This window comes from Harpia harpyja, chromosome 14 (assembly GCF_026419915.1).
Source record: "Harpia harpyja isolate bHarHar1 chromosome 14, bHarHar1 primary haplotype, whole genome shotgun sequence".
Classification (NCBI taxonomy): domain Eukaryota; kingdom Metazoa; phylum Chordata; class Aves; order Accipitriformes; family Accipitridae; genus Harpia; species Harpia harpyja.
In genome coordinates, this window is record NC_068953.1 from 8,106,270 (window position 1) to 8,129,086 (window position 22,817).

At 53.0% G+C, this 22,817-nt stretch overlaps 2 protein-coding genes across 9 annotated transcripts in view; one reads left to right on the plus strand and one right to left on the minus strand.

Annotated features, from left to right (window-relative positions):
* The window catches only part of TMEM94 (transmembrane protein 94), a 49,487-nt gene extending 37,537 nt beyond the window's left edge, over positions 1-11,950 (plus strand). For all 4 annotated transcript variants that reach the window (XM_052809044.1, XM_052809042.1, XM_052809041.1 and 1 more), the window contains 15 exons: positions 327-544; positions 1,792-1,973; positions 2,174-2,312; positions 2,658-2,773; positions 3,664-3,763; positions 5,216-5,324; positions 5,866-6,055; positions 6,615-6,692; positions 7,091-7,176; positions 7,908-7,989; positions 8,311-8,465; positions 8,789-8,883; positions 10,070-10,163; positions 10,414-10,584; positions 11,439-11,950. In XM_052809044.1, coding sequence (XP_052665004.1) covers positions 327-544; positions 1,792-1,973; positions 2,174-2,312; positions 2,658-2,773; positions 3,664-3,763; positions 5,216-5,324; positions 5,866-6,055; positions 6,615-6,692; positions 7,091-7,176; positions 7,908-7,989; positions 8,311-8,465; positions 8,789-8,883; positions 10,070-10,163; positions 10,414-10,584; positions 11,439-11,511 — 1,888 coding nt within the window. In that variant the 3' untranslated portion in view covers positions 11,512-11,950. The remainder of the gene's footprint in view (positions 1-326; positions 545-1,791; positions 1,974-2,173; positions 2,313-2,657; positions 2,774-3,663; positions 3,764-5,215; positions 5,325-5,865; positions 6,056-6,614; positions 6,693-7,090; positions 7,177-7,907; positions 7,990-8,310; positions 8,466-8,788; positions 8,884-10,069; positions 10,164-10,413; positions 10,585-11,438) is intronic.
* Positions 11,951-14,984: 3,034 nt separating this feature from the next.
* CASKIN2 (CASK interacting protein 2) overlaps positions 14,985-22,817 on the minus strand; it is a 36,161-nt gene continuing 28,328 nt past the window's right edge. For 4 of the 5 annotated variants that reach the window (XM_052807988.1, XM_052807991.1, XM_052807987.1 and 1 more), the window contains 9 exons: positions 22,386-22,507; positions 21,873-21,954; positions 21,666-21,760; positions 21,330-21,440; positions 21,112-21,213; positions 20,730-20,868; positions 18,217-20,388; positions 17,787-18,105; positions 14,985-17,531 (listed from right to left, as the gene is read on the minus strand). In XM_052807988.1, the coding sequence (XP_052663948.1) occupies positions 17,435-17,531; positions 17,787-18,105; positions 18,217-20,388; positions 20,730-20,868; positions 21,112-21,213; positions 21,330-21,440; positions 21,666-21,760; positions 21,873-21,954; positions 22,386-22,507 (3,239 nt within the window). In that variant the 3' untranslated portion in view covers positions 14,985-17,434. Of the gene's footprint in view, positions 17,532-17,786; positions 20,389-20,729; positions 20,869-21,111; positions 21,214-21,329; positions 21,441-21,665; positions 21,761-21,872; positions 21,955-22,385; positions 22,508-22,817 lie in introns of all 5 variants that reach the window. The other variant, XM_052807986.1, reaches the window with a different exon arrangement.

The following is a 22,817-nucleotide window of genomic DNA, read 5'->3' on the forward strand; positions in this document are numbered from 1 at the left end:
GCATATTATATTAATAAGTGTATTCAAAGAGTACTGTGTTCATACTCATCAATCTGTCTGATGAGCAAACAGAAACATTCACCACTTCCCCTGTTGGAATATATGTTTTTGTTGCCCTGTAGTGCCTGCAGCTTAGAGAATGCAGAAACAGTAAGGAAAGGCTTTTTCAGAGTCTCTGACCACTCCTCATGGAATACATTTTTCCAAATACCCAACTGGTGATTTCTACATTGAACTTCGGTGTATGTTGTCAGAAATGCATCACATTTCTGCTAACTTTGTCTGTTTTTTGTCTCTTCCACATGTTTTTTGTCTCTTCCACATAGGAAGAAGGTGTTAGATTTCTACCAGCGAGCCTGCCTCTCAGGATACTGTTCTGCCTTTGCATACAAGCCAATGCATTGTGCCTTGTCCTCCCAGCTCAATGGCAAGTGCATAGAACTGGTGCAGGTCCCTGGGCAGAGTGCTATCTTCACATGCTGTGATCTCCCTGGGACAACCCCCATCAAACAGAGCAGTCGGAGGAATAGCTGGAGCTCAGATGGTATGTGTCTTCTGTGCTGTCTATAATAAGGTCTGCTGCTGGACCAGGTGCTTGCTTTCTGATCAGTCTAGAGCTGTAAGAACATTGTTATTCAGAGTAGCAGATGGAAATTGAGAACTAAGAGTTTCTGAAGTAGATGCATTTCCAGAGGAAGTAATGATGTAGCAGCTGGTAGGTATGTTTCTAGTTAAGTTATTCGAAGCTTGCAGAGAAATTCTTCTACTTGTACGCAGTCTGTTGCTTAAAGCAGGCAACTAAGAATCAAGACTTCTGGGTATTTTGATACTTGGTTTGCTATTTGTCTAATTTTATGGAAATCACATATGTTGGGTTTTTCAAAGGAATTAAATGTATGATGGTATGCAACTATTCTCCCCTGATGGATTTTGTTGCTGTGCTGAAGGAACTGATTCCCACTAGGTGAATTGTACATCTCCTCCAGAATAGCAATGGAAAGTGAGAAGTGAGACGTAAGCACATACCATTACATAACTCCAGGAGGCTCTTTTGGAAAACCAGTCTTAACCTCTTTCCACCTTGGTCTTCCATTCTGTAAAATGTGAATAATGGGGTTTCCAACAGCTGGGGTGCAGTTGTGACTGAGTGTTTCCAAAACACTTTTCAGTCCTACCTGTGGCAAGCTTTGCAACTGTGTGAAGTGTTTTATTATTTTGTTCCTCATGCTGCATCCAGCTCCCATTCACCACAGGCTGATCTGGTGATGGTGAAGGAACCCTGTCAAAGAGCCTTTGCAGGCTCTTTGGGAGCATCTGCAATGTCACTGGAGGGAACATGATTCAGTTCCTTTGCATCAGCCCCTTGTACTATGATACCACTGCCTCAGCTAGACTTGCCATGTTGTTTAAGCACAGTATGATGTGTTTAAAATGCACATGTGAACATTATGCAGCATACATCCTTTACCTTTCTGCCCCAGTTCCTTGTGACTGATCCCTGTCTTCTGTTTTATCTTTTTCCTTTCCATGCTCACTGTTTCATGCTTGTATTCTTGGTCACACGTGTGGGGGATATCCTGAAACTGCTTCTGTGATTGGGTATGCTGGGACAAATGGATGTCTCTTCATCTTTCCTCCTGTATACATGTGTGTGTATCTGCATGTTTCTGTGTATCTGGGTACTGCATCCTTGGGTGTTATCTTGGTGGCCTCTCCCACCATGTGTACTTTGTCTGATGCACGTGGCCCCTTGTGTCTCAATGTGATTGCGTGTTGTTTGCATGACTGAAGAAGGGATTGGGGAAGTGATGGAGAAGGAAGACTGTATCCAGGCTCTGAGCGGACAGATCTTCATGGGAATGGTCTCATCTCAGTATCAGGCCCGTCTTGACATTGTTCGCCTCATTGATGGATTGGTCAATGCCTGCATTCGTTTTGTCTACTTCTCCCTGGAAGATGAGCTCAAAAGCAAGGTAAGCTGTCTTTGCTAAATTCCCTGAACTTGCATGTCCCCTGGTTGTCTGACTGGAGAGTTTAGCTCCAGTGCAATCTAAGGTTAATCTGATTCAACTAGCTAATGGGTCCAGAAGGTACCTACACTCCAATATGGCATTGGTCTGCAATGCTCTGGCCTGAACAGCTACACTAAAATCTTTTTTCTGCTCACCTACAGGTGTTTGCTGAAAAGATGGGTCTTGAGACTGGCTGGAATTGCCACATATCTTTAACCCCTAATGGTGATGTGCCTGGCTCAGAGATCCCTCCCTCTAGCCCTAGCCATGCTGGCTCTCTGCATGATGACCTACATCAAGGTGAGAGAACTGCACCTAAGCCCCTTTGAATGCCACGGGTTTCCTGGATTTCAGGTGGGATTTCTTTACTCTCTTCTTCCCCTAGAAGAAGAAAGAGCAGAACATATAAACTCTTGTGTCTCAAAAGAGCTGAGACTAGGCTCACATATCTAGCTCCAAGCAGATTAGTCATCTAAAAATACTGCATTTTAGATGGCTGAGTGGGATCTAAGTGTTGCTAACCTAGAAAATTAGGCCTCACGTTTCCTGGCTTCTGCAGTGCCACGTGAATATAACATGTGGGTGGCACAGGGGTGGCAGAGGCAGGTTTGTGCTTATTGTTTATGCTACTTCTCTCTGCTCCAGTTTCTCGAGATGATGTGGAGGGGCTTCTGCTGATGGAAGAGGAAGGGCACTCGGATCTCATCAGCTTTCAGCCAACAGACAGCGATATCCCCAGCTTCCTGGAGGACTGTAACAGGGTGAGGCCCCCTTTCCCTATATACCTTGTGCTGTTGTCATGGTCAGCAGTATCACCTCATTACTCCCAGAAGGAATTCCTCTTTGAAGCAGATTGACTGGTTTGCATTGGGACTCCTGATTTCCCCCACCTCATCCAGCTTGGCATCTAAAGCCTGGGAAGTTTGGGATTCTCTCAGTTAATCACTTTTGCTGAACAGGTCTTTTCTTTGGAGTTTAGGAATGGAGATGACCACATATGGGGCAGCTTTGAGAGCTGCATCTCAGTCCATCTGGGTCCCCTTCCCATGTGCTGGGCAGGGAGTGGGAACATCCCCATGTTCCATGCAGACAGAAGAAACTTTGTCTTTCCTCCAGCTGTGAGCCATGGCTGGTGCTGCCCAGTATTCAGAGTGCAGGACAAGCTCTTCCTGCCTCTTAAAGAACTCAGACATGCTTAGCAGAGGTTACAGGAATATCAGAGACAGATGCAGATTTAAAAAAAAAAAAAAATCTATTAGGCCTGGTTTTAAAAAGCAAAAGTCCTTCCCTTGCCATGTGTTGATGTGGCTGCAATTGAAATAGATCTAGTTCCTGGGAGACAGCACAGTCTCTGACTAGATTCTCCACACAGGTAAAAAGTCCTTAGAAATCCTTGAACACAGGTTTATCATGCTGATCTTACAAACCCTGGGGGCAAGCACAGACAGCTTAGCATATCAGTGTAGAACTTCAGAAGGCTTTTTACAGTGGCTTGGGAAAGCCAGCTTTTGTCTGCAGCGACATCAGTTTGTATCTGCTCTTAAAGTTGCATAATTCTGAGAATTATAATTCTCATTTCAGCAGTTCCCTCTGAAATGCCTCTCCCTCACATACACACTCCCCTGCTTAGTCTCTTCTTTCTCTTTTTCAGGCCAAACTCCCACGGGGGATCCACCAGGTGAGACCTCACCTGCAGAATATAGACAATGTGCCTTTGCTGGTGCCCCTCTTCACAGACTGCACCCCAGAGAGTAAGTGGCACAGAGCCTGGGTCTGTCCTACTGCTGTCCATGAATACCTTCCCTATCCATTTGCTCTGGCTCATCTGGGTGTGGACATGGGTGAAGGGAAGGGGATACAGTCCAGAAATCTAGAAGGGCATTTTGATATTAATGACCTTCTCTTGCTGCCTGTGGGAAGCCAGGTGTTAACTTCATTTTAATGCAGCTGTTCCCTAGCTACAGAATTGGGCTAAGAACCACCCCTTTCAATTTGCATTCATAAGAGACACAAAAGCAAACATCCAAAATGCTACTGCCTTTTAATAAATAAGCATTGTCAGTGTGCTAGGAGACTTTGATCTCTGCTCGCAACCCTCGCTGCCTTATATAACTCAAAAATCACTTCCCAGAAGAATTTTCCTCTGGCAGTTGCTGTTAACACCTTCTGCTGCTTCGCAGAGTTTTTGATTGCAGAGACCAGAAAGGACAAAATTTCTTTATCTCTCTTAGAGATACTATTTTATCTAGGAAAGGGGCTGAGTGCTCAGCTGGCTAATACCTGTCCTCTCTACAGTAGAAGTGCTAAGCATCATTATGATTTGGCATTTTAGGTACCTCTGGGCACAGTTTACAGAGTGCCAGTGAGAACCAGTTACAGCCCAGTTTGCCTAAGCAGTCAGTGTCCAGTAGATTTCCTCTCTCTTTTTGACAGGAGTGACAGTTCCCCACTTCATCTAAACCCCTGCTGTGCTGCAGATCTGGGTGCACCAGTCATTTAGATAAGTTGTTTACAGGAATCTGCAGAGGGTGGGTTTGGTTTGTTTTTTTACCTGGAACATTCTAGAAATTTCATATACACACAGAGCACTGTGCACTGAGCTACAGAAAGAAAATCAGATCAAACAGCAACTTTGATTTAGAGGCCCCAGCAGGCTGTTGATAAAAAAAATTGATGAAGGCTAGAGGTAGTGGTGGGAGTGCAGGAACAGGGGCTGGCTCTGAGTATGGCTAAGTGTGGCACTGCTTTCGGAGTGGTTTGTTATATTCCCTCTGTTCCTTTAGACTTGAAACAGTAGCGATGTGCTGCTAGGCAGAGTTTAAAATTGTGTATTTATTTCAGGTTTGAATTATTTAGGTTAATTTAATTTCTGCTGTTTTCTAACAAGACCATTTGACACTGAAGCCATCTGTATTATATACCCAGGCTATACTTACAGCTCTGGTCTGAAAGAGATGTGCTAGAGATGCAAATCTCTGGGTCACAGTTCTGTGAATTGCAGTTCAGTTCCTGCAGGAGCCAGGTATACAGGGCACTCGGACTGCAATTGATTAGCTATCTAATTGTGTACTTTGACTTTGGATCTCACTCTACATGACTGGTGAATATCAGCTTGTTATCCAGACTGGAAAGGGTGTGAAACACTGCATCTTTGTGCGCATAATGAGATAACACACTGTGTTTTTCCTCCTGTCCCTTTGCAGCCATGTGTGAGATGATCAAGATCATGCAGGAGTACGGGGAGGTGACTTGCTGTCTGGGAAGCTCTGCTAACCTGCGGAACAGCTGCCTCTTCCTGCAAAGTGATATCAGGTGGGGCAGAATCCAGACTCCTCCAGCTGCCTTTGCTTTGAGCTTAGCAAGTGCCCAGCCGTGGGTCACACCAGACCTGTAGATTGTGCAGGGGGATGCTCACAATTGCTCTGTCCATTATTACCTGCGTTTGTCACCATAAGGGAGATTTGGGTGGTATTGGGACAACTAGCTAGATCCCTTGACACACAGAGATGTTTCCATCTTTGAAAGGAAGATGTTAGTCTTGCATGCTGAACTGCTGTGCACCAGCTGGCATTACAGATTCTTCTCATTGGGTGAAAGAGTGGAAATGCCCCTCTGGGTCAGCCTATTTGTTGACCTTGAGCCACAAACCTAAGTATGTTCATTATATCTCTGGGAATAACTGAAAGTCTAGGGAGATTGATCCTAAATTCGTGACACAGCTCAGGACTTCTCTACCAGCAAGGTAGATAGAGGTAGCATGGCACAGCACAGCTTTACAAGCTGGACTGCACTGAAACATAGTTTCTCCTCTGGGATGAGGACTTTCACTAATGCTCCTGTGTTGTCCTTGCAGTATAGCACTGGACCCTCTCTACCCATCTCGCTGCTCCTGGGAGACTTTTGGCTATGCCACCAGCACCACCATGACTCATGTCTCTGATGAGCTCACCCCGCTGCAGCTCTCAGGTCAACTGAACAGCCTACCTTGCTCCATGTCCTTCCGCCAAGAAGAGAGTACCAGCATCATCAGACTTATAGAGCAGGTAAGCCAGGCATATCCCCTCTCTAGTACTCACCCCTCTGCCTGCAGCTCACAAAGAGCAAAGCCAGGAGCTCCTGTGAGCATTCTTGTTGAGTTGCCCCACAGTAAGCTGCCAGCATTAGCTTTGCTCATGTCTCCTGTCCTTTGTTCAGGAACCACAACAGAGATACTCTTCCTGCCTGGCCCTACCGGTCCAAGGTGCAGGGGATGGGTTGGGAATGGTAACTTGCGGCAACAAAACATGAATATTGTTCAACTGGATAAAGTATAAACTTGCAGAGATCCCTAGCCAGACAACAATGCAGTGCTAGGGAAAAGTGTTACCACAGAAAAGCCAGGAGGCTTAAACAAACTTACCCCTTGGCTAAATTCAATCTTTGCTTCACAACTTCTACATCTAGGCAAGAGACCTTTGCCTTTTGCTTACAGTGTGTCCAGATCCTCTCCCCTCCTACTTCCCCTGCAGGCCACATGTTCTGCCCCTGCCTGCCAATAATTGCTCTTGGCTGATAACTGCTCCCATCACAGCAAGGGCTCTGAGGGCTTGTGCTTCCTTCCAGGCCAGGCATGCAACATATGGGATCCGCAAGTGTTTCCTCTTCCTGCTGCAGTGCCAGCTGACCTTGGTTGTCATTCAGGTGAGTCCTGGCCTGGCTGGGGACAGCATTTAGCTCAGAGGACAGGAGTGCTAGCATGGATTTGGGTGGCTGCAGTGGGGCAGCCTTACAAGAGAGGAAGGTGGCCTTCGGTCAGGTTTACACAGCACGTTTGGGGAAGTTGCAGATAGAGACTATGTGATCTCAGCCTGCATTGCCCCTTCTCCCTGACCCTCCTACAGGGGTTTCTTTTCAAACTCTTTTTCCCTGGAGAAAAGCATCCCCTGCAGCACCTGCCCCAGCAGCCTGGAACATCTGGAGGGGCTGTGCACTAGCAGCCTAGTTACCAGCTCATCCCAGTGTTTTGGGGGAGGACAGTAGCATCTTGGTAACAAGACTAGCACTGCTCATGCTCTTCACTCTGGATTGTTCCTGTCCAGTTCCTCTCCTGCCTGGTGCAGCTGCCCCCCATCCTCAGTACCACGGACATCGTGTGGCTCTCCTGTTTCTGCTACCCACTGCTCAGGTGAGTCTATCAGACAGGGTGGAATCTCCTGCCTCCCACCCACAGGATGCACAGACCAGTCCCCCAGCCTCACTGCGCCCACATTAAAAGCAAGCTGACATAGAATCATAGAATCATTTAGGTTGGAAAATACCTTTAAGATCGAGTCCAACCATCAACCATGCCCACTAAACCATGTCCTGCAGTGCCTTGTCTATGTGCTTTTTGAATACCTCCAAGGATGGTGACTCAACCACTTCCCCGGGCAGCCTGTTCCAATGCCTGACATCACCCACAGCATGCTAAGAAGGCTGCAAGGATTATTCCAAGCACCTGCTTTGACAAGGTGCTTGGAAACACAGATAGGAGCATTTGTGTACTGCTGTTAGCCCTTCCTGCTGTCTGAGAGCTGCTGTTATCTTGGGGCTTGAACCTCCAGCTGAAAATCATCTTCTAATCCTGATACTGTTGCACTAGCTGGAGTGTGATGGAGAGGCTAGGGTGTCAGGCAGAGGCCAAGGTACTATGGGTGGGTTTTTCCCCATCACACATTTGGAGGTTACTTCTCTCCCTGTCTGCACCTGCCATGAATGACACCTTTTACAGCATATGCTTAAGGCAGTGGCCGGATAAGCGTCAATGCTTCAAGCAGTTTGAGGAGGTTATTTGGGTTAAAATATTAAACACAGACAAAAAAGCAATAGTTCTGGTACCTGAACTTGTTACTGAGAGACTAACTTACCTTTCTCCAGCATCTCGCTCCTAGGCAAGCCTCCCCACAGCTCCATCATGACCATGGCAACAGGAAAAAACTTGACTTCCATTCCCAAGAAGGTAGGTGGCCCAGCAGATTAAAATTGTTCACACGGTTTTCTCTTCTACTTTATCCCAGTGCTGATGCATAGCTGAGGCCCTGTGCCTTCCCTGCTTGCTTGGTAAATTGATCCATGACATGAGCCATGTTATCTAAAAGCCTGGCATGGACAGGAAGGGAATCCCTTAGCGTCAGCATGCCCACAGGGCAGAGCCACAGTGCAGCATCTCATCTGTACTACAGCTTGTCATCTGCAGCCACCGATTCCCTGATGGTTCATGTGGGGGAGGTTGTACCAGTGACATGCCCATGTCATCCTCCTGCATCTCCCTTATTCACAGACTCAGCACTACTTCCTGTTCTGCTTCCTGCTGAAATTCAGCCTGACCATCTGCTCCTGCCTCATCTGCTTTGGGTTCACACTGCATGAGTCCTGCAAAGAAGTGAACACTACCAGCCTCAACCTTACAGCCTGCTCCTCCATCATGCTGCACAGGTGAGGAACTGAGCCTGGCACACACACCCCTCTCACCCTGCAGGGCCTGTTGCTCTTGCTCTTCCCAGGTAGAACTGATTTCCCTCTAACAAGCTCCAGACTCTTGCATGATCCAGCTATAATGGCTATACAGAGGGCTGGGTGCTCTCCCTATAGCCTTGACAATTGCATCTTTACTCACTGTTGCCTCCTGGTACTAGGACAGCCTGACTCCAAGCTTACACTTAGTTCTCTCAGCTATTGGAGGACATGGCCCTGGTGGGAACAGGTCAGACAGTAAGTCCCCACTGTTGACTTCTTTCCTGTGTCCTCTCATTTACCAGCAATGCTGATGGTGCTCCTGACTGGTTTGGGACATTTTCCAATGCTCTTCTTGTAGCCCAGAAGCTCACAGCTGGCCTGATAGTTTTACACACAGGTAAGTCCCTGTTCCCAGACCTCCATTCCCTACTTTGTGGGAAAACTTGCATCCTTTGCCTCTTTTCTTTTCCCCTTATGCCAAAGCACAAACTCCCTGGCAGAAGCAAACACTTCAATGGCCTCTCAGCACAGGCATAAAGCCCCTTGTCTTACTAAGCACTGCCCTAACAGATTAAATACAGCACCTTCAGAGCTGATTCTGCTTCCTACCAGGCTGGTGAAGTGTTGATTCCCTTCCAGTCTCACCAGAAGGTCAGCATCCTTCTTTGCCTTCTTGCAAATCAGCTAGCAGCATCCTGCAGCTCTCCAAAAATATTCCCTGCCTCAGAAGTCCTTACATGACTGCTGCCATTTTGTGAAGCACCCCCTTTCCTTATCCCAAACAGCACTGGTACAGCTATGACTACTCTGGAGCTGGAAGGCTTTTTAAACCCTCTGGAGGGGTGGGGTACCACCTCCTGGCTGACCCTCATTACCTGCACATGATTGCCTAGCAAAGTAGGTCCAGCTGCTCTCTGACAACCTTAAAGGGTCTCTGCTCCCTTTCTACCATGTCATGTGGTGCTGCGCCTTAGTGTCAGATAGAGCATTGCATGTTGAGATGTGCAGGGTGTCCAGGCCAACAGAAATGCTTCCTGATTTGAGAGGCAGCCCTACTTTAGAGGGAGGTAGTGTGCATTACTGTTTTACGTCCTTCAGACCACTGAGCCTAGGCAGGGATGCTCTGCCTGGCAGGTGGGAAGTGCTGTTTTGAAGAGCCCAGGCAAATGCTGAGCAAATGCTCCGTCCTGTACAGACAGCTCTGGGTCTCTGGCTAAGTATCTTTCTCTGGGCTGGAGCTTTCCACTGGTGCAGGCCTGCAGTGACTCAGAGACAAGACCCCCCCCACGGCTCTCTAGTTCTGGTCCTTTGCCTGATCTGTTTTAGCATGCCAGGCTGCGAACCAACCTTGGCATCCCCACAGTGAGTAATCCTGTGCACTACTACTACTGCACTCCCCACCTCCCTGCAAATTTGGGGACTTGGAATTGCTGTGGGGAGTCTGGTCTGAAAAGACCTTGAATGAAAGGTTGGTTTCAGTGACATAAACCCCATATCCCTTTGGAGTAACAGTTGTTGGTGTATATTGTAAATTGTTGTATCTGTGTGTGTGCTAAATAACCCCCTCTTCCATCTCCCCATAGTGTTCATATCCATCACCCACGTCCATCGCACCAAGCCATTGTGGAAGAAGAGCCCCCTCTCCAACCGGTGGTGGACGCTCACTGTGGTTGTTGTGTGAGTATCCCCAGGCCCTGATGAAGCACCCCAGAATGCTGGAGGAAGGAGGGCTCTAGACCTGCTCCAGCACCAGTTTGCTAGTGCTGAGGAAAATGATAGTAGATGGCAATTGTTCTCCACTGCTGAATTGGTGAAGGGTCTCTGTTGTAAACTCAGGAGTGTTACATCTGGGCCTAAACCCTGATCTGCAGATCCTGGAAAGCTTGTTAGATCTGCTGAGATTTGCTGTGTCTGTTTATAATCTTAGATTGCTGGGGCAAGTGGCGCAGACTGTGCTGGACCTGAAACTCTGGGAAAACCTCAATTCTTCATTGAACTTTAACCACGTTTCCATCTCCCCGGTCTCATGGCTCCTGGGTTTTCTTTCCTTGGTCCTTGTGGTTATCATCAATGAGATTGTCAAGCTGCATGAAATCAGGTATGGGGGTAGTAGGGAAGATGAGGAGAAAGGACTGGAGCCTCACTCCAGCCTGGCCTTGAGCTGCAGAAAAATGATGCACAGGGAACAGGGTGGGGAATAAAAAGGAAAAGATGATTGCATTGTGTAAATCACCTGGCTATTGTGTGCAAGCTCATGTTCCACCTCTCAGGGAGGAAGTGCAGGGGAGGAAAGAGGGTCAGGGAAGGGCTGTGGCAGTGATTGGGAGCAGGAAGGGAGACCAAAATTTCCTTATCTCAAACCAATGAGAGGGAGACAGCCAAGGTCTATGAAATACCGGTATGGAATTGGAGAGGGCTGTTCTCTCCATCTCGTCCCATGAGGACAGAGAAGCATTGAATCACAGCAGAGGAAATACGTCTTCACACAGTGCCTGGACTGCGGGACTCATTTTCACAGGAAGTAGCTGAAGCCAAGAATTAGTAGCAGGCAAAGTGACTGGCTGTTCTTCCTAGCACAGGGAGCAGCCGGAGCTGGGAGTTAACGCTAATGAGCATTGATTCAGGAAATGGGTTGGTGAGGAGAAGCAGCAGGGATTACAGGGAACCCTGATGGGGACAGAGCTGCTGTCTCTGTTTCTGGGAAGGATTTCTGGACCTTTCTCTGCTGTGTCTGGTGGCCCTGGAAATGAGATTTGGCTGGATGGGGTAGGACTGAGACCATGGGTTGCTCTCTGGATTCCATTCTTCTCTCAGGGTACCACAGGGCCCAGGCCAGAGCTTCCCTGTTTCTTGGGGCTGTGCAGCTGCAGCTCAGGAATCACAGTGGGGCAGCCTTGCTTGCCTTTCCACCCCTCCACATGCTGACTCTCTTCTTTCTTCTGCTTTCTCCAGGGTCCGGGTCCGTTACCAAAAGAGGCAGAAGTTGCAGTTTGAGACAAAGCTGGGGATGAATTCGCCATTTTAAACACTCCCAGATCGAGTCCCCTGGAGCCAGGGCCACACAGCCGCATCCTTCACTGGGAGAGTGGCTGCACCAAAGGCTCAGGGAGTTTTCCCTCACACATGCAAACCAGACAGCCTCCTTGCAAAACTACATCAGCACCTTCCAGGGGGCCCCAGGCAGGGCACTGCTATCAGGATCCCCTAGCAGGTATGCAGCCCCTCCCCAGCCTGCTAGGGTACTCCCAAGGGAGCCTACAAGCTCTGGTGGCTGTTCAGGCTGCTCTTTATTTATTTATTACTAGAGGTTTTTGTTAGTATCATGGTGATGCTGAAATGAAGTGACTCCTTGCCTCTGTGGGAGCAGATGGGTTTCCTGGACCTGGCAGGAGAGTCTGGGGCCAGCAGGGGAGACGTAGGGCTGCTGAAGCAAGAGATCGCTATTGAAACCTGTTTTGTTTTTCCATCTCTGCGTGCTCTCCTGGATGATGCGTGTGTGCATGCCTGTGCATGCCCTCACCCACCTCCCTGTCCCTGTGTCCTGGGGCAAAGGAGCCATCTCTCTTGCAGCTCCCAAGTGCTGGGTGCCAGGTGAGGACTAGAGCTCACATCCCCAAGGGGACACTGGGAAGGGTCTCTGGCAGGGTGCTGGGAAAGCCCCTGCAATGGCCAGGCTGTGCCAGGCCTGCCCTCTAGCGTTGTTGCTCTAGCCACATGCCGGCTGTTGAGTGTTTTTAAAAGAGAGGTAAGACAGGACTTTAAGAAAAGCTGTCTGCATTTGACCCTAGTGATCTGGTGCAGAGGGAGTCAGGAGGGCAGCTCTGCCTGCCTGCAGGGAGTCAGCGTGGCTCAGCTTTCTTCAGCCCTGTTGAACCAGCTCTTACCTGCTTTAACAATCCCCAGAGAGGTTTATAACTGTCCTCATTTTTGTGATACGAATTGCCGTTCTGCTTCAGTAAAATGCCTGCTTGAGAGCGCCATAGCTAGAGATAAAACCTGAGACCTGCCTATCCTGCTGTGGAGGGAAGGGGACATCTTATCAGGCAGGATATCTGCATCTTGCTGTTGTGACTAACACGGAGCAGGTGGACGGCTCCTTTCCCAGTCCTGGGATTGTGCTGCATCCAGTACTGGCTCTCCAAGGCACAGGGAAACCCCCTATATCATGTCTTTCTGTGATAGTGTTTGGAAGTCTCTCCCCTCCATGCTGCTGCCCTCACATCTGTTCCCTGTTTTTCTGGAGGTCTCTTCTTCATCTGACAGGGGGAAACCTTCCCCTGAGGGCTGCTGCAAACCATGATTTGCCCCAATGTGGCACATATGCTCTTGGGCTCTGAACAGACCCCAGCTGTACTGGGAACACTGGTGCTGTTGTGGGCTGGCAGTCAAGGAGCACACAGGCTTGGCTACTGGAATATGTGCAGCTCACGGAGATGTTGACTCCCTTCCTAGTTCTAAAAACTGACTAAAGCTGGTAAGTGCTGGCACTGGTTTTGCTCCCAATATTAACACTACAATATACAGCTGTTACTTCCCCTTTGGTACCCGAGACTAACAAATGGCTGCTGGTCCTTCCCTGGCAGGCAGGGAACAAATGGCTGCTGGTCCTTCCTTGGCTGGGAACCCCCAAGCTCTGCCCTGCGGCTCCGCCTTGTCTTCCTTACATTTCAGCATGACCAGAGAGCTGACACTACTGCGTGTCTCTAAGCAATACCCTTCTCCCTGCTGTGGTCTGGCAGGAGGGCAAAGTCGGGGTACAGCCAGCCTCTGAGCTTTGCGGACAGACAGAGGATGCTGGAAGGGGGCAGCTGGACGTGTTCAGAGGCCTGGACCCCATTCCTACAGCTGGAGAGTGGATGTTTAGATTCCATGCTGCTGCCAGGGTTGCATGGGATAGGGAGCCAGCAGCTCACTGGGGAAATGCAAGGCTGCTCTCCTGCAGCATGGCAGTACCAGGCCACTTCTGCTTGCAGAGTGGGTCTGCTCACCTTTGCCAGCTAGGCTGAACTCTGCCTTCGCTCCTCTCACGCCTGCAGAGCTGCCTGGTTCAGGGAGAACAAGCTGCATCTTTCTCAGTCTCACTTAATTCACTAAATGCCAGCTCCAGATCTGTTACCCCTGGCACCTGAGAAATCAGCTTTGCTTTCTGATGCCAGGGTCGGCTAGCAGGTGGGATATGGTCTCCTCTGTGGCCAAGCTGAGCTGGAGTCGGGGGCAGCACCAAGCTGCTCACTGCTACTCCTGCAGAGCAACCTTCCCCCCCACCAGACCTTAGCTCTTGCCGTGCCACTAACTGTTTTAGGTGATAAAAGGCAGCAGATACTGGGGCTTCCTGCTGGCCACACCTTCCTCTAGAGGAGGCACCTCCAAGGTTTCCTTCTCTGGGTGATCACAAATGTTTATTTTCCTGCACCCTTCTTCCCGTGCTAGACTTGGAGGGAGCCGAGGCGTATGAACGGAGCCTTTTGGATGGTCTCGCCAATGCCATCCTTCCCTCGGCCATTGAGGTATCCGAGGGTCAGGGTGCATGGCTTCAGAAAGAAATTTCCTACATCAAGATGTTTTTAAATGGTGTATATTTTATATTAAATTTTTTGGGATGTATGTAAAAATACTTGATTTGTATTAAAACTTGTAAATTGTATAAAAAACCCCCCAAACCCAGACCCACATGCATCCAGTGTATGAACGGCAATAAATGATTGTCTTGGATAACACACACAATGAGAGTGGGAGGGAGTATGCATCCTGCAAAGCGAGGAGGTGAAAATGTGTGTGGCTGCTCATGTCATAGGGTCTGAGTTACCTGGCTCAGCTGTTCTAGAGACACAGCTCGAGAGCTTGATGCTCCTGGGCCGTGATCCTGGCGCTTTTTCCCCACTTTCTGCTCAGCTTTGGGCAAATCTGTCCAGCTCTGAATGCCTCTGCCTACAGAGTAACAGTCTGCTTACCTCATGGTCTCCTGGATCCCAGGCACAGCACACATGGTTCTTCCCAGGCACTGCTTTGGTCGTGGCTGGTGGCATGGTTTGAAGCCCTCTGGATGAAAGGTCAGGGGTGAACTGGAACAGGCGCCGGGAGCACTGGAGAAAAGCAGCGCGGCGAGACAAGGAGGCCTGGGCTTCTGGTTCTGAGCAAAGCAGGAGCCGGTGTCGCTGTGGCCGCACTCTCATCACACCAAGGAGGATGGAGGAGTGCTTTGCCTGGCAGGCAGGGGTAGCTGAGGCTTCAGACGTGCCCAAAGCTGGGCAGTGGGGCACTGGAAGGTAGTGTTGGTGCCCAGCACTCTCACCACACGTCGCTACCATGGTGGTAAGACTCAAACTGAACATTAACCTCGCTGGAAGTGACAGCAGGACTCTTACCAGGGGAGATTATCTGAGGAAACCCAGATCTTGAGCACTAAAGGGGCAGGATGAAGCTGATCCTCGATGAACTTCAAACAGAGTAGGAGACAAGCTTGTGCGATTTGACATGAAGGACGCAACTAGGCAAAACTATCAAAAGGGTAAAATATGCCCCACTGTTTAATAGAATTTAGTCTTAATGGATGTTAGTGGAAAACAAAACACATGATTAACACAAACAGAGCAGATGGTTTAAAATCTGTTGTCAGTCTGGTGATTACACGGGCTATTTTTTCCCCTCACTGTCTTGCTGCACGGAGCAGGTGCAGCTGGGGTCAGTTAGTCCCAGTTGCAGTGTACATAACTTACACACCATACAGTAGCTTCAAAATAGAGATCTAGAGCTTAAAAAATAGGCATTCTTCTCCAAAATCAAATGTTTAATTCCCTTATTGACAATGAGAGCAGCGTGGTGCTGCCCTCACGTGGCTCAGACAGCGACAGCTCCACCCCAGTGTCCTCTTATCCCTGACCCTAGAGTACAAGACTTGCAGTTCTGGTTAGTAAATATATATAATAAATCACATTTAAAATATATACATTGGCCTTTTAAAAAAAACATTTACAGTTTATCGACATTGGAAAAAAAATAACCGGGCTTGTCCCAGGTTGACTCATGAGAGTAAAAATCAATTTTAAAAGGTTTCTGGAAACCTTTTGATAAAGTGCCACTGGTTGTAGCTATTTAAAAACAATCGGGTCCATGACGTAGCACTTGCCTGTCAGACATGGTCATTTAAGTACATACAATGTGATATATAAATCAGAGCAACCAACTAGCCAGGAGAGAAGTGTCTTAACTGCCTCAAACTGACCTTAAGTCCCAGCCAACGATACAGGGATTTTTTTTTTCAGAGCTTTTTTGTCTTTGCTTCTCAGCCTAGAAACCAGGCTGGCACCTCCTGCCCACCCGGCCCACGGCACAACTGCCACTCATGAGCACAGACCCTTGGGAATGTCCAGGTGGGCTCTGCTCGCAGGGGCTGCTCCCCTTTCCGTGCAAGGGGACGAGGGGCTGCAAACAGTCCAATTCAGCCACAAACTCCCAAAAGGATTGGGAAGCAACTGCCTCGTCAGCCACCTTCTCCTTTTCCAATTTGGTTTTGCGTTGGTGATTTTTTTAAAAGGGGGGATATGGGGGGGGGGGGGGGGTCCCTTTGTTTGGAATTTTTGTAGCAAATGGCACTTTAGTACAATCTTAGGTTCCCTTCTGGTGCTCTGATGCTTTCATTTGCTTGGCATGCCGAGCGCAAGCCAAGTTCAGGGCTCTTGGACATATTTAGACATGCACTACTAAACAGATCCTGCTAGAGAAATCTGTCTTCAAGCTATGCAGCCGTTCCTACCGCTTGGATGCAATGAGCTATCGCTGCTGTTCCCCTGCTGCAGCCACGGGGCTGTGACCGCATCCAGCCTGTACGCACAGTAGCTGTTGCCGAGCCGAATTCACCCAGTGCGCGCGGGGTCACCTCTCCCGCTGGGTTTCAGTGCTGCAAGGAAGCATCTCCCGGAGGCCCAAACGCTGCTACTGTTTTACAAAGCTCCAAGCGGAGTTTGTGCCGGTAGCTTCCCGCAGGGAGGGGGAGTGGGAAAAGGGATCATTTTCTCCCCAAAAAAGGGATAGGGGAGGAAAAAAAAAAAAAAAAAAGAATAAAAAGCACTAACCACGCTGCTACTTCACCCTGGAAGCACCGGGGTGGCGGTTTGCATAGGCACGGTGTCGGCAGAGGGCAGCCTCCATTTAGCAGCACGATCCAGCCGGACTGGCACAAATGCACAGGCCTTCGGCGCTGCCATCACCATCCTCCTTACTCTGGGGAAGGGGCAGGTAGACCTCCACGTCCGGCAGCGCCATGGCGGAGCATCCGCTGCTTCGCAAGCTGTGCCAGCCCCATCTCGAGGGGTTTGTGGATCCCACCGGAGGGATTTCGATCCGCTTGGATTACACGCTGCCTGACGCTGACGCGTTTGGAAAAGCAACAAATAAAGCAGAAAGTTTCCTTCTCGCTCCGCAAGCTGCCAAATTGCAACAAGCCCTGTCTTCTTTTAGCTGCTGTCAGGCCTTGCCAGGGCTGGGATCTGCTCAGTAAATAGCCAGCTCGGTGGCGGCTGCCCGGGGAGGTCTCTCCTTTGACACATTGTTGGCAGGGGATAAATAATAAGAGGCAGGACTCAGCAATGCAGCGGGGAAAGAGAAAGGTCCCTTGTGGAGGCTCCTCGGCTCTGTGCAAGGGAGCGAGGGCTTCTCCGTGGCCTCCAGGACCGCATGTGCAGCCCCTCTGGGCTCTCCTCCTGCTGCCAGTCTGGTGGGAAACGCCTGACCCCCTCAGAAACCAGCCCGCGGCCGCACTGGCACGACTGATACAGAGCCAGGGGTGAGCAAGGAGGGGCAGCTGCGTTCCCAGCCGCAGCGCAAAGTGCGGGGAGGGAGGTGGCTGGAGAGACCTGGAGGCACCGCTTGGTGCCAATTCTGCTCTCCCTCCTTCATGAGGGGCACTGGCGGAGCGACCGGAGGCTGGGAGGGGAAGGAGGGAGCAAGCCTCAGTCCAGCATTGCATCCAGCTGGTCAGCCAGGTCGTCGAACATGTTGCTGATGTCTTCCAGGATGTTCTTGGCCGAGTGCACGGCCCCAGGGTGGCTGGGGAGGAAAGGGAGAGAATCAAAACATCACCCAAAGGCTTGAGGTGCTGACGGGGTAGGGTTGGCCAGGCTGGACCCGACCCTCCCGCTGGCAGCCAGAGCTCAGCACGCAGCCGGACTCGAGCGCGTGTGACCTGGTACGGCGCCGGCACGCGCCCGGGCACAGCCCTTCACCAGCCCTCGCTGAGGGCTTCCCAATTCCGCCTCGAGGTGCTCAGCCCCAGCATTTCCTTCGCCCCCATCACCGCCTCACCTCTCTGCCTCCTCCACAGTGATCTTCTTCTCGGCCGCCTGCAGCGCAGCGGCCAGGGTGGAGTTGGTCTGCTCCAGCCGCTGCTGGGCCAGGGCGGACCCCGGGGCAGCTGCCAAAGGCTTCGCCGACACCTTGCTGCCCGCCTCCAGCGTCAGCGAGCTGGGACCGGCCGGGGACCCCATCACATCTGGCACCGCCTCGGCGGCTGCCCAGGGAGCAACAGTGTGGCGGGAGGGCTGCAGGACCTGCTGGTAGATGGTCTTGGGCCCGGAGAAGACTAGCTTGGTGGATGCCACGGAGGTGTGCTTGGTGGGGACATCTGCAAAGGAAGGGGACTTGTGGCACACGTCCTCCTCGCCTCCCGTAACAACCAAGGAGGGAGCCTCGGGCCCCACCGCCACCTCAGAGACACCCCCACAAACCCACGTACCTGGAGCGGGCGTCCTCACCACGGCTGTGCCGAGCAGCTCCGTGGGGCTGGGGGCTTTGGTGGGGCTCGGTGCCTTCTTGATCCCCTTCTCCAGTGACAAGATGCTTTTCTCTATTTCGGCAATCCTGAACTCCACGCTGTCATCATCAAAGGCATCCCCGGCTAGCCCGGCCCGTGGCGCCGGTGCCGGCACGGCAGGGCCCGCGATGCTCACCGCTTGGGCCTGGGCGTACTGGGGCGCAGGGCTGGCTCCCGCCTCAGCCTGCCCTGCCATGCTGAATGCCTTCAGCACCGCCTGCAGCGGCTCCCGCTCCCTGCAGCGGGGCCGGCGCTTCACCGTATCCGACTCGGTGAGGTTGAACTCCAGCACGGGCGGCTCCTTGGTGGCAGCGGGCACCGCTGGCTCCTTCCCAGCGGAGCAGGGGGGCTCTGCCGGCTGGGAACCAGGCTCTGTGTCCAGCATGGCCGTGTCGGCCTTGGGGTGCCCGGTGGGCTTTGGCCGCTGTTTGATGGTTAAGTTGCCTTCTTCTGCAAAGGGGATGCACTCGCTGGAGCTGTTCTGGGAGGATGAAGAGGAGACCCCCGGCTTGGCCTCCTCCTCTGTGTCTGAGCAGGCGTCCTCCCGCCCACCCTGTGCAGCCACCTCTGTCATGGGAGCGCTGGGCTCACTGAATGTCCGTCTCCGTGGCTTGCTGCTCTCAAAGGGGTCCCTGCCGCTATCAGAAAGCGTGGCGCTGCTGGTGTCACTGCCTTTGTAGGACTCATCATTCACATCTGCCCCGGGAAGACAGTCCTGAGCCACGTGCAGCGGTTTCGGGGCCAGGAGGGGCTTGGGCGGACTCGCCCCCGGCATCCCCTCCAGCGCAGCCGCCAGGCTCTTCACTGTCCTGCCGCAGCCAGCCTCACCGGGGCTGGCACCCGCATCGGCCACGTCCTGGGGGGCTGCGGGCTGCCGCTCGGGGTCGGGGGGCTGCTCGCCGTCTGCCTCGGCAGCGAGGGCACTGGAGACGGAGCTGAGGCGCTTGGGAGGCGGCGGCGGAGGGCCCTTGCGCTTGGCCCGGATGGCGAAGGACTGGCTGCGGGTCACCTTGGCATCCGTCTGCAGACAGGCCCGCGGCATCTGGCTGCGGCCCGGCCGCCGCGTCAGGGTGGCGTAGGAGCCCAGGGTGCTGGTGTGTGCCACCTCCTCCTCCTCGTGCTCCCCATCTGACAGCGCGTAGCGGTTCAGGCTGTGCGAACGCTTCTTGTACTTGAAGCCTTCGCCGCCGTTGTGCTGCTCCACGGCCTGCCAGGCGCCCGGGGCCGCCCCAGCCGTGGGAGGCATGGCAGGCGGCTCCGTGGGGCCGCACTGGCTGTGCAGGTAGGAGAAGGCTTTTTGGGCTGATGTTTGCAGGCTGTTCTTCTGTCCAGAGGAGACAGAGGGGTACGGGTGCGCCAGGGTCTTGGGCTGCTCTGCTCCCAGGAGGGGAGGGACCGTCGGTGATTTCAAAGAAATGTGTGGGTACATGAAGACGTACGGGGCTGTTGCCTTGCTGGGGGTCTGGGGAGGAGTACAGGGGGTGACCGCCGGTGTCCCGGCACCTTTCTGAGCCACCGGCCGGGCGTACTGATCCGTGCCTTCAGGCAGGTTTCTCTCCTTGAGAGGGCTGCCCCCGCCGCTGTTGGCATAGCCGTTCAACCCCTCGGGGGAGACGAGCTTCCCGTAGGGCTCGGGACTGGGCTGTCCTGGCAGGCTGGCCGGGCTCTCCTTGCTGCGGGGCGGTGCGCAGGACTGCCCACTGCTGCTGCTGCTCTCCCCGCTGCCCAGGCTCTCCTGCGAGGGGCTGGAGAGGTGCCGGGACAGCACGTTGTCCTGTGAGTGCCCCGAGCCTCGGGACCGCACCCCGATGCTCTCCTGGCTCCGTGACATCCCCTGGCTGCTCTTGATGCCGAGCGTCTCGTGGCAGCTGTTGGACATGGCCGTCTGGAGCTCGTAGCTGAGCTCGCTGTCCTGGAAGGTCGTCATTTTGGGGGTGTGTGGGGACTGGCACTCCCCGTTCTCCAGCGACTCGATGGTGACAATGTCCAGGGCACCAGGGACTTTGCGTCTTGCCAGAGTTGCTTCTGCTTGGTTGAGGCTTTTGCGGAGGTCTCTGAGCTTCTTGACAGCCAACATGATCTTCTTCTGGTGGCCTGCGGGAAGGTTGAAACAGAAAAGGGGCATTAGGTTGGCTCTGGCCCCCAAGGCCTTTGTTTCCTGGCCAGGAAGAGTCATGGTCGCATCACCAACCAGGGCAAAGGCCCCTGGGTTATCCAAACCCTGCCTATGGGAGGAGGCAAACTACGGCTGGTGTCCACCTGGCTCAGCCCAGCTCCAGCCTGCCAAGGAGACTCCTCAGGGACAGACATGAACTGCCCTTTCCGGGTGCTCAGGACATGCCTGCACCTTCCAGCCTGAGGGAGAATGGGGTGTGGGGACCTGGGTGGGAAACCTGGCTGCCCTGGGCCACCCCAGCACAGTGGCAGGGACTCACCCAGCTTGTTGATGCCGATCTCTTGCAGATCCTCCCACGTCAGATCTGTCACGATGGTGATGGAGTCATAGCCGTTGTTCACCAGCTTTTTGTGGTACTGGGGCAACCCAATGGCACTGAGCCAGTCCATCAGGTCAGCCTGCAAAGAGCACAGAGACACCACCGTGAGCATCAAGGCATGGGCAGCACCTTCGTCCATCCCCTCCCTGCCCCTGGCCAGGAGACTGCATTTTGGGGTTCCTCCAACTGCATTAATGCAGGCCGTTGCAGCAAGTATTTACTTACAGATCCCGCTCCTGTCCTGTCCTGGGGTAAGACAGCTCTGAGAAAATACCTGGGGAAAAGAGGGTGCCGGGCCATAGCCGTCGTGCCAGGGGCTCACCGGGATGTAGTTGGGCAACCACTCGGCGATGCTGAGCTGCCCGATCTCAGTGGAGATCTTTTTCCTGTGGCCCGGCTTGGTCACACCGATGGCTGTCAGATCCTAATGCGAGCAGAGTGGGGCTGTGGTCAGCAGTGGCATGGGGAGCGCAGGGCAGTGGGTACACACTGCCGACAGCTCCGCGGGTGCTGGCTGGGGTGGGGAAGGACCTGCCTTACCTCTGGGGTCATGCGGCTGATGGTGGGGACGTCATAGCCAGCGTTGAGAAAGTTGGCAGTGTACGACTCCAGCTGGAACTCACTCAGCCAGTTGTAAATGGCTTCTGCATCCTGGGGAGAGGACAGGGCAAAGAGCAGCCTGTGATGGGGGCTGCAGGGGCTAGAAGGACCTGGCTGCTCCAGGCAAGATGACAGGATCTCTTTGGGCAAGACCCACCTGTCCCCAGTGTCCTCAAGACCCAGTCCCCTGTGTCCCCAGTGCAGGAAGAGCTGGGCTGAGAGACCCAAATGTGGCCCTCTCACCCAGCACACCAGGTCCCCAGTTGGCCCAGTTACCTTGCCCTCGAGGAGCTGCTCAGGCCGCAAGAACTGGTGGGAGAAGACCCTGTCTCCAGAGGGGCAGCTGCCTGGGGTCTGGTGGCTCTGTGACCCTGGCAGAAAGGAGAGAGGAGAACCATCACGGGCGTGCTTGAGCAGCGAGCAGCCCCCATGGCTGGGGAGAGAGCTGTCCCCAAGGCCCCACGGAGTTGTGACATCCCTCACCTGCCGTGGAGGTCAACTGCCCATTGCGTGGCTCCGATCCCAAAAGGTGTTGCTGGAGGTCGTCGCCGGCGGAGGGCAGCGGCTGGGGGAGAGAAGGAGTGAGTGGAGGAGGGAGCCCCGGTCCCCATGCTGGGCTGCTGGGCACAGCTCCACCCAGTGAAGGGCTGGCTCTTTGCAAGAGATCTGGGCAGGATTTGGCCCAGGGCACTTTTTGTCCTCTCAGATGGCACAGGACATGGTGGAGATGCTGTGTGGTACCAACCAGAGCCTTCAGCTCCACTTGAAAAGGCCAGCTGTGTTATGGGGGGCAACTGGGGACCCCCCAGGAGCATTTCCCTGCTGAGTCCTGGCAGCACATAAGTGCTTGGTGGAGGATGCTCAGCTCCTGCAGCCCCTCCTTTGCTAGGAGGTACAGGGGGCAACAGGGATGGTACTGGGGCTCCATCTCCAGCCCAAGCCAGCCCAGGGCAGGCCTGGGGAAGCAGCATGGGGTGAGCGGGGACTGGTGCCTACCCTGGCGTTCTCGATGAGGATGCTGGTGCTCTGCCCGTTGGTGCCCTCGGTGCTCTGGCCGCTGCCGGCACTGCGGATGCTGCCGATGCTGCCCTCGCTGCCCACGCTGTTCCTGTCTCCTGCTGCTTGGGGCAGGCGGGGAGGCTGTCAGCAGCGCCCCGGGATCAGGGCTGACACAGGGCACAGAGGTCCCTGGCAGGGACCCGTGTGCCAGCGCAGTGATGCCAGTAAAAACCAGCCTCCCACAAGATCCCTCCAGCCACAGACAATGCGTCGGTCCCTCCCACCTCCCAGCGTGCGTGACAGACAGGGTGACCTGGGCTGGCAAGGGATGCACGAAGGGGACATGAGGACACAGCCTGGCCGAGGACACACGGAGGGAAGGGGCTGCTCTACGGGCTCCCCTCAACTCCCTTTCCCTGCGCCTGCTCC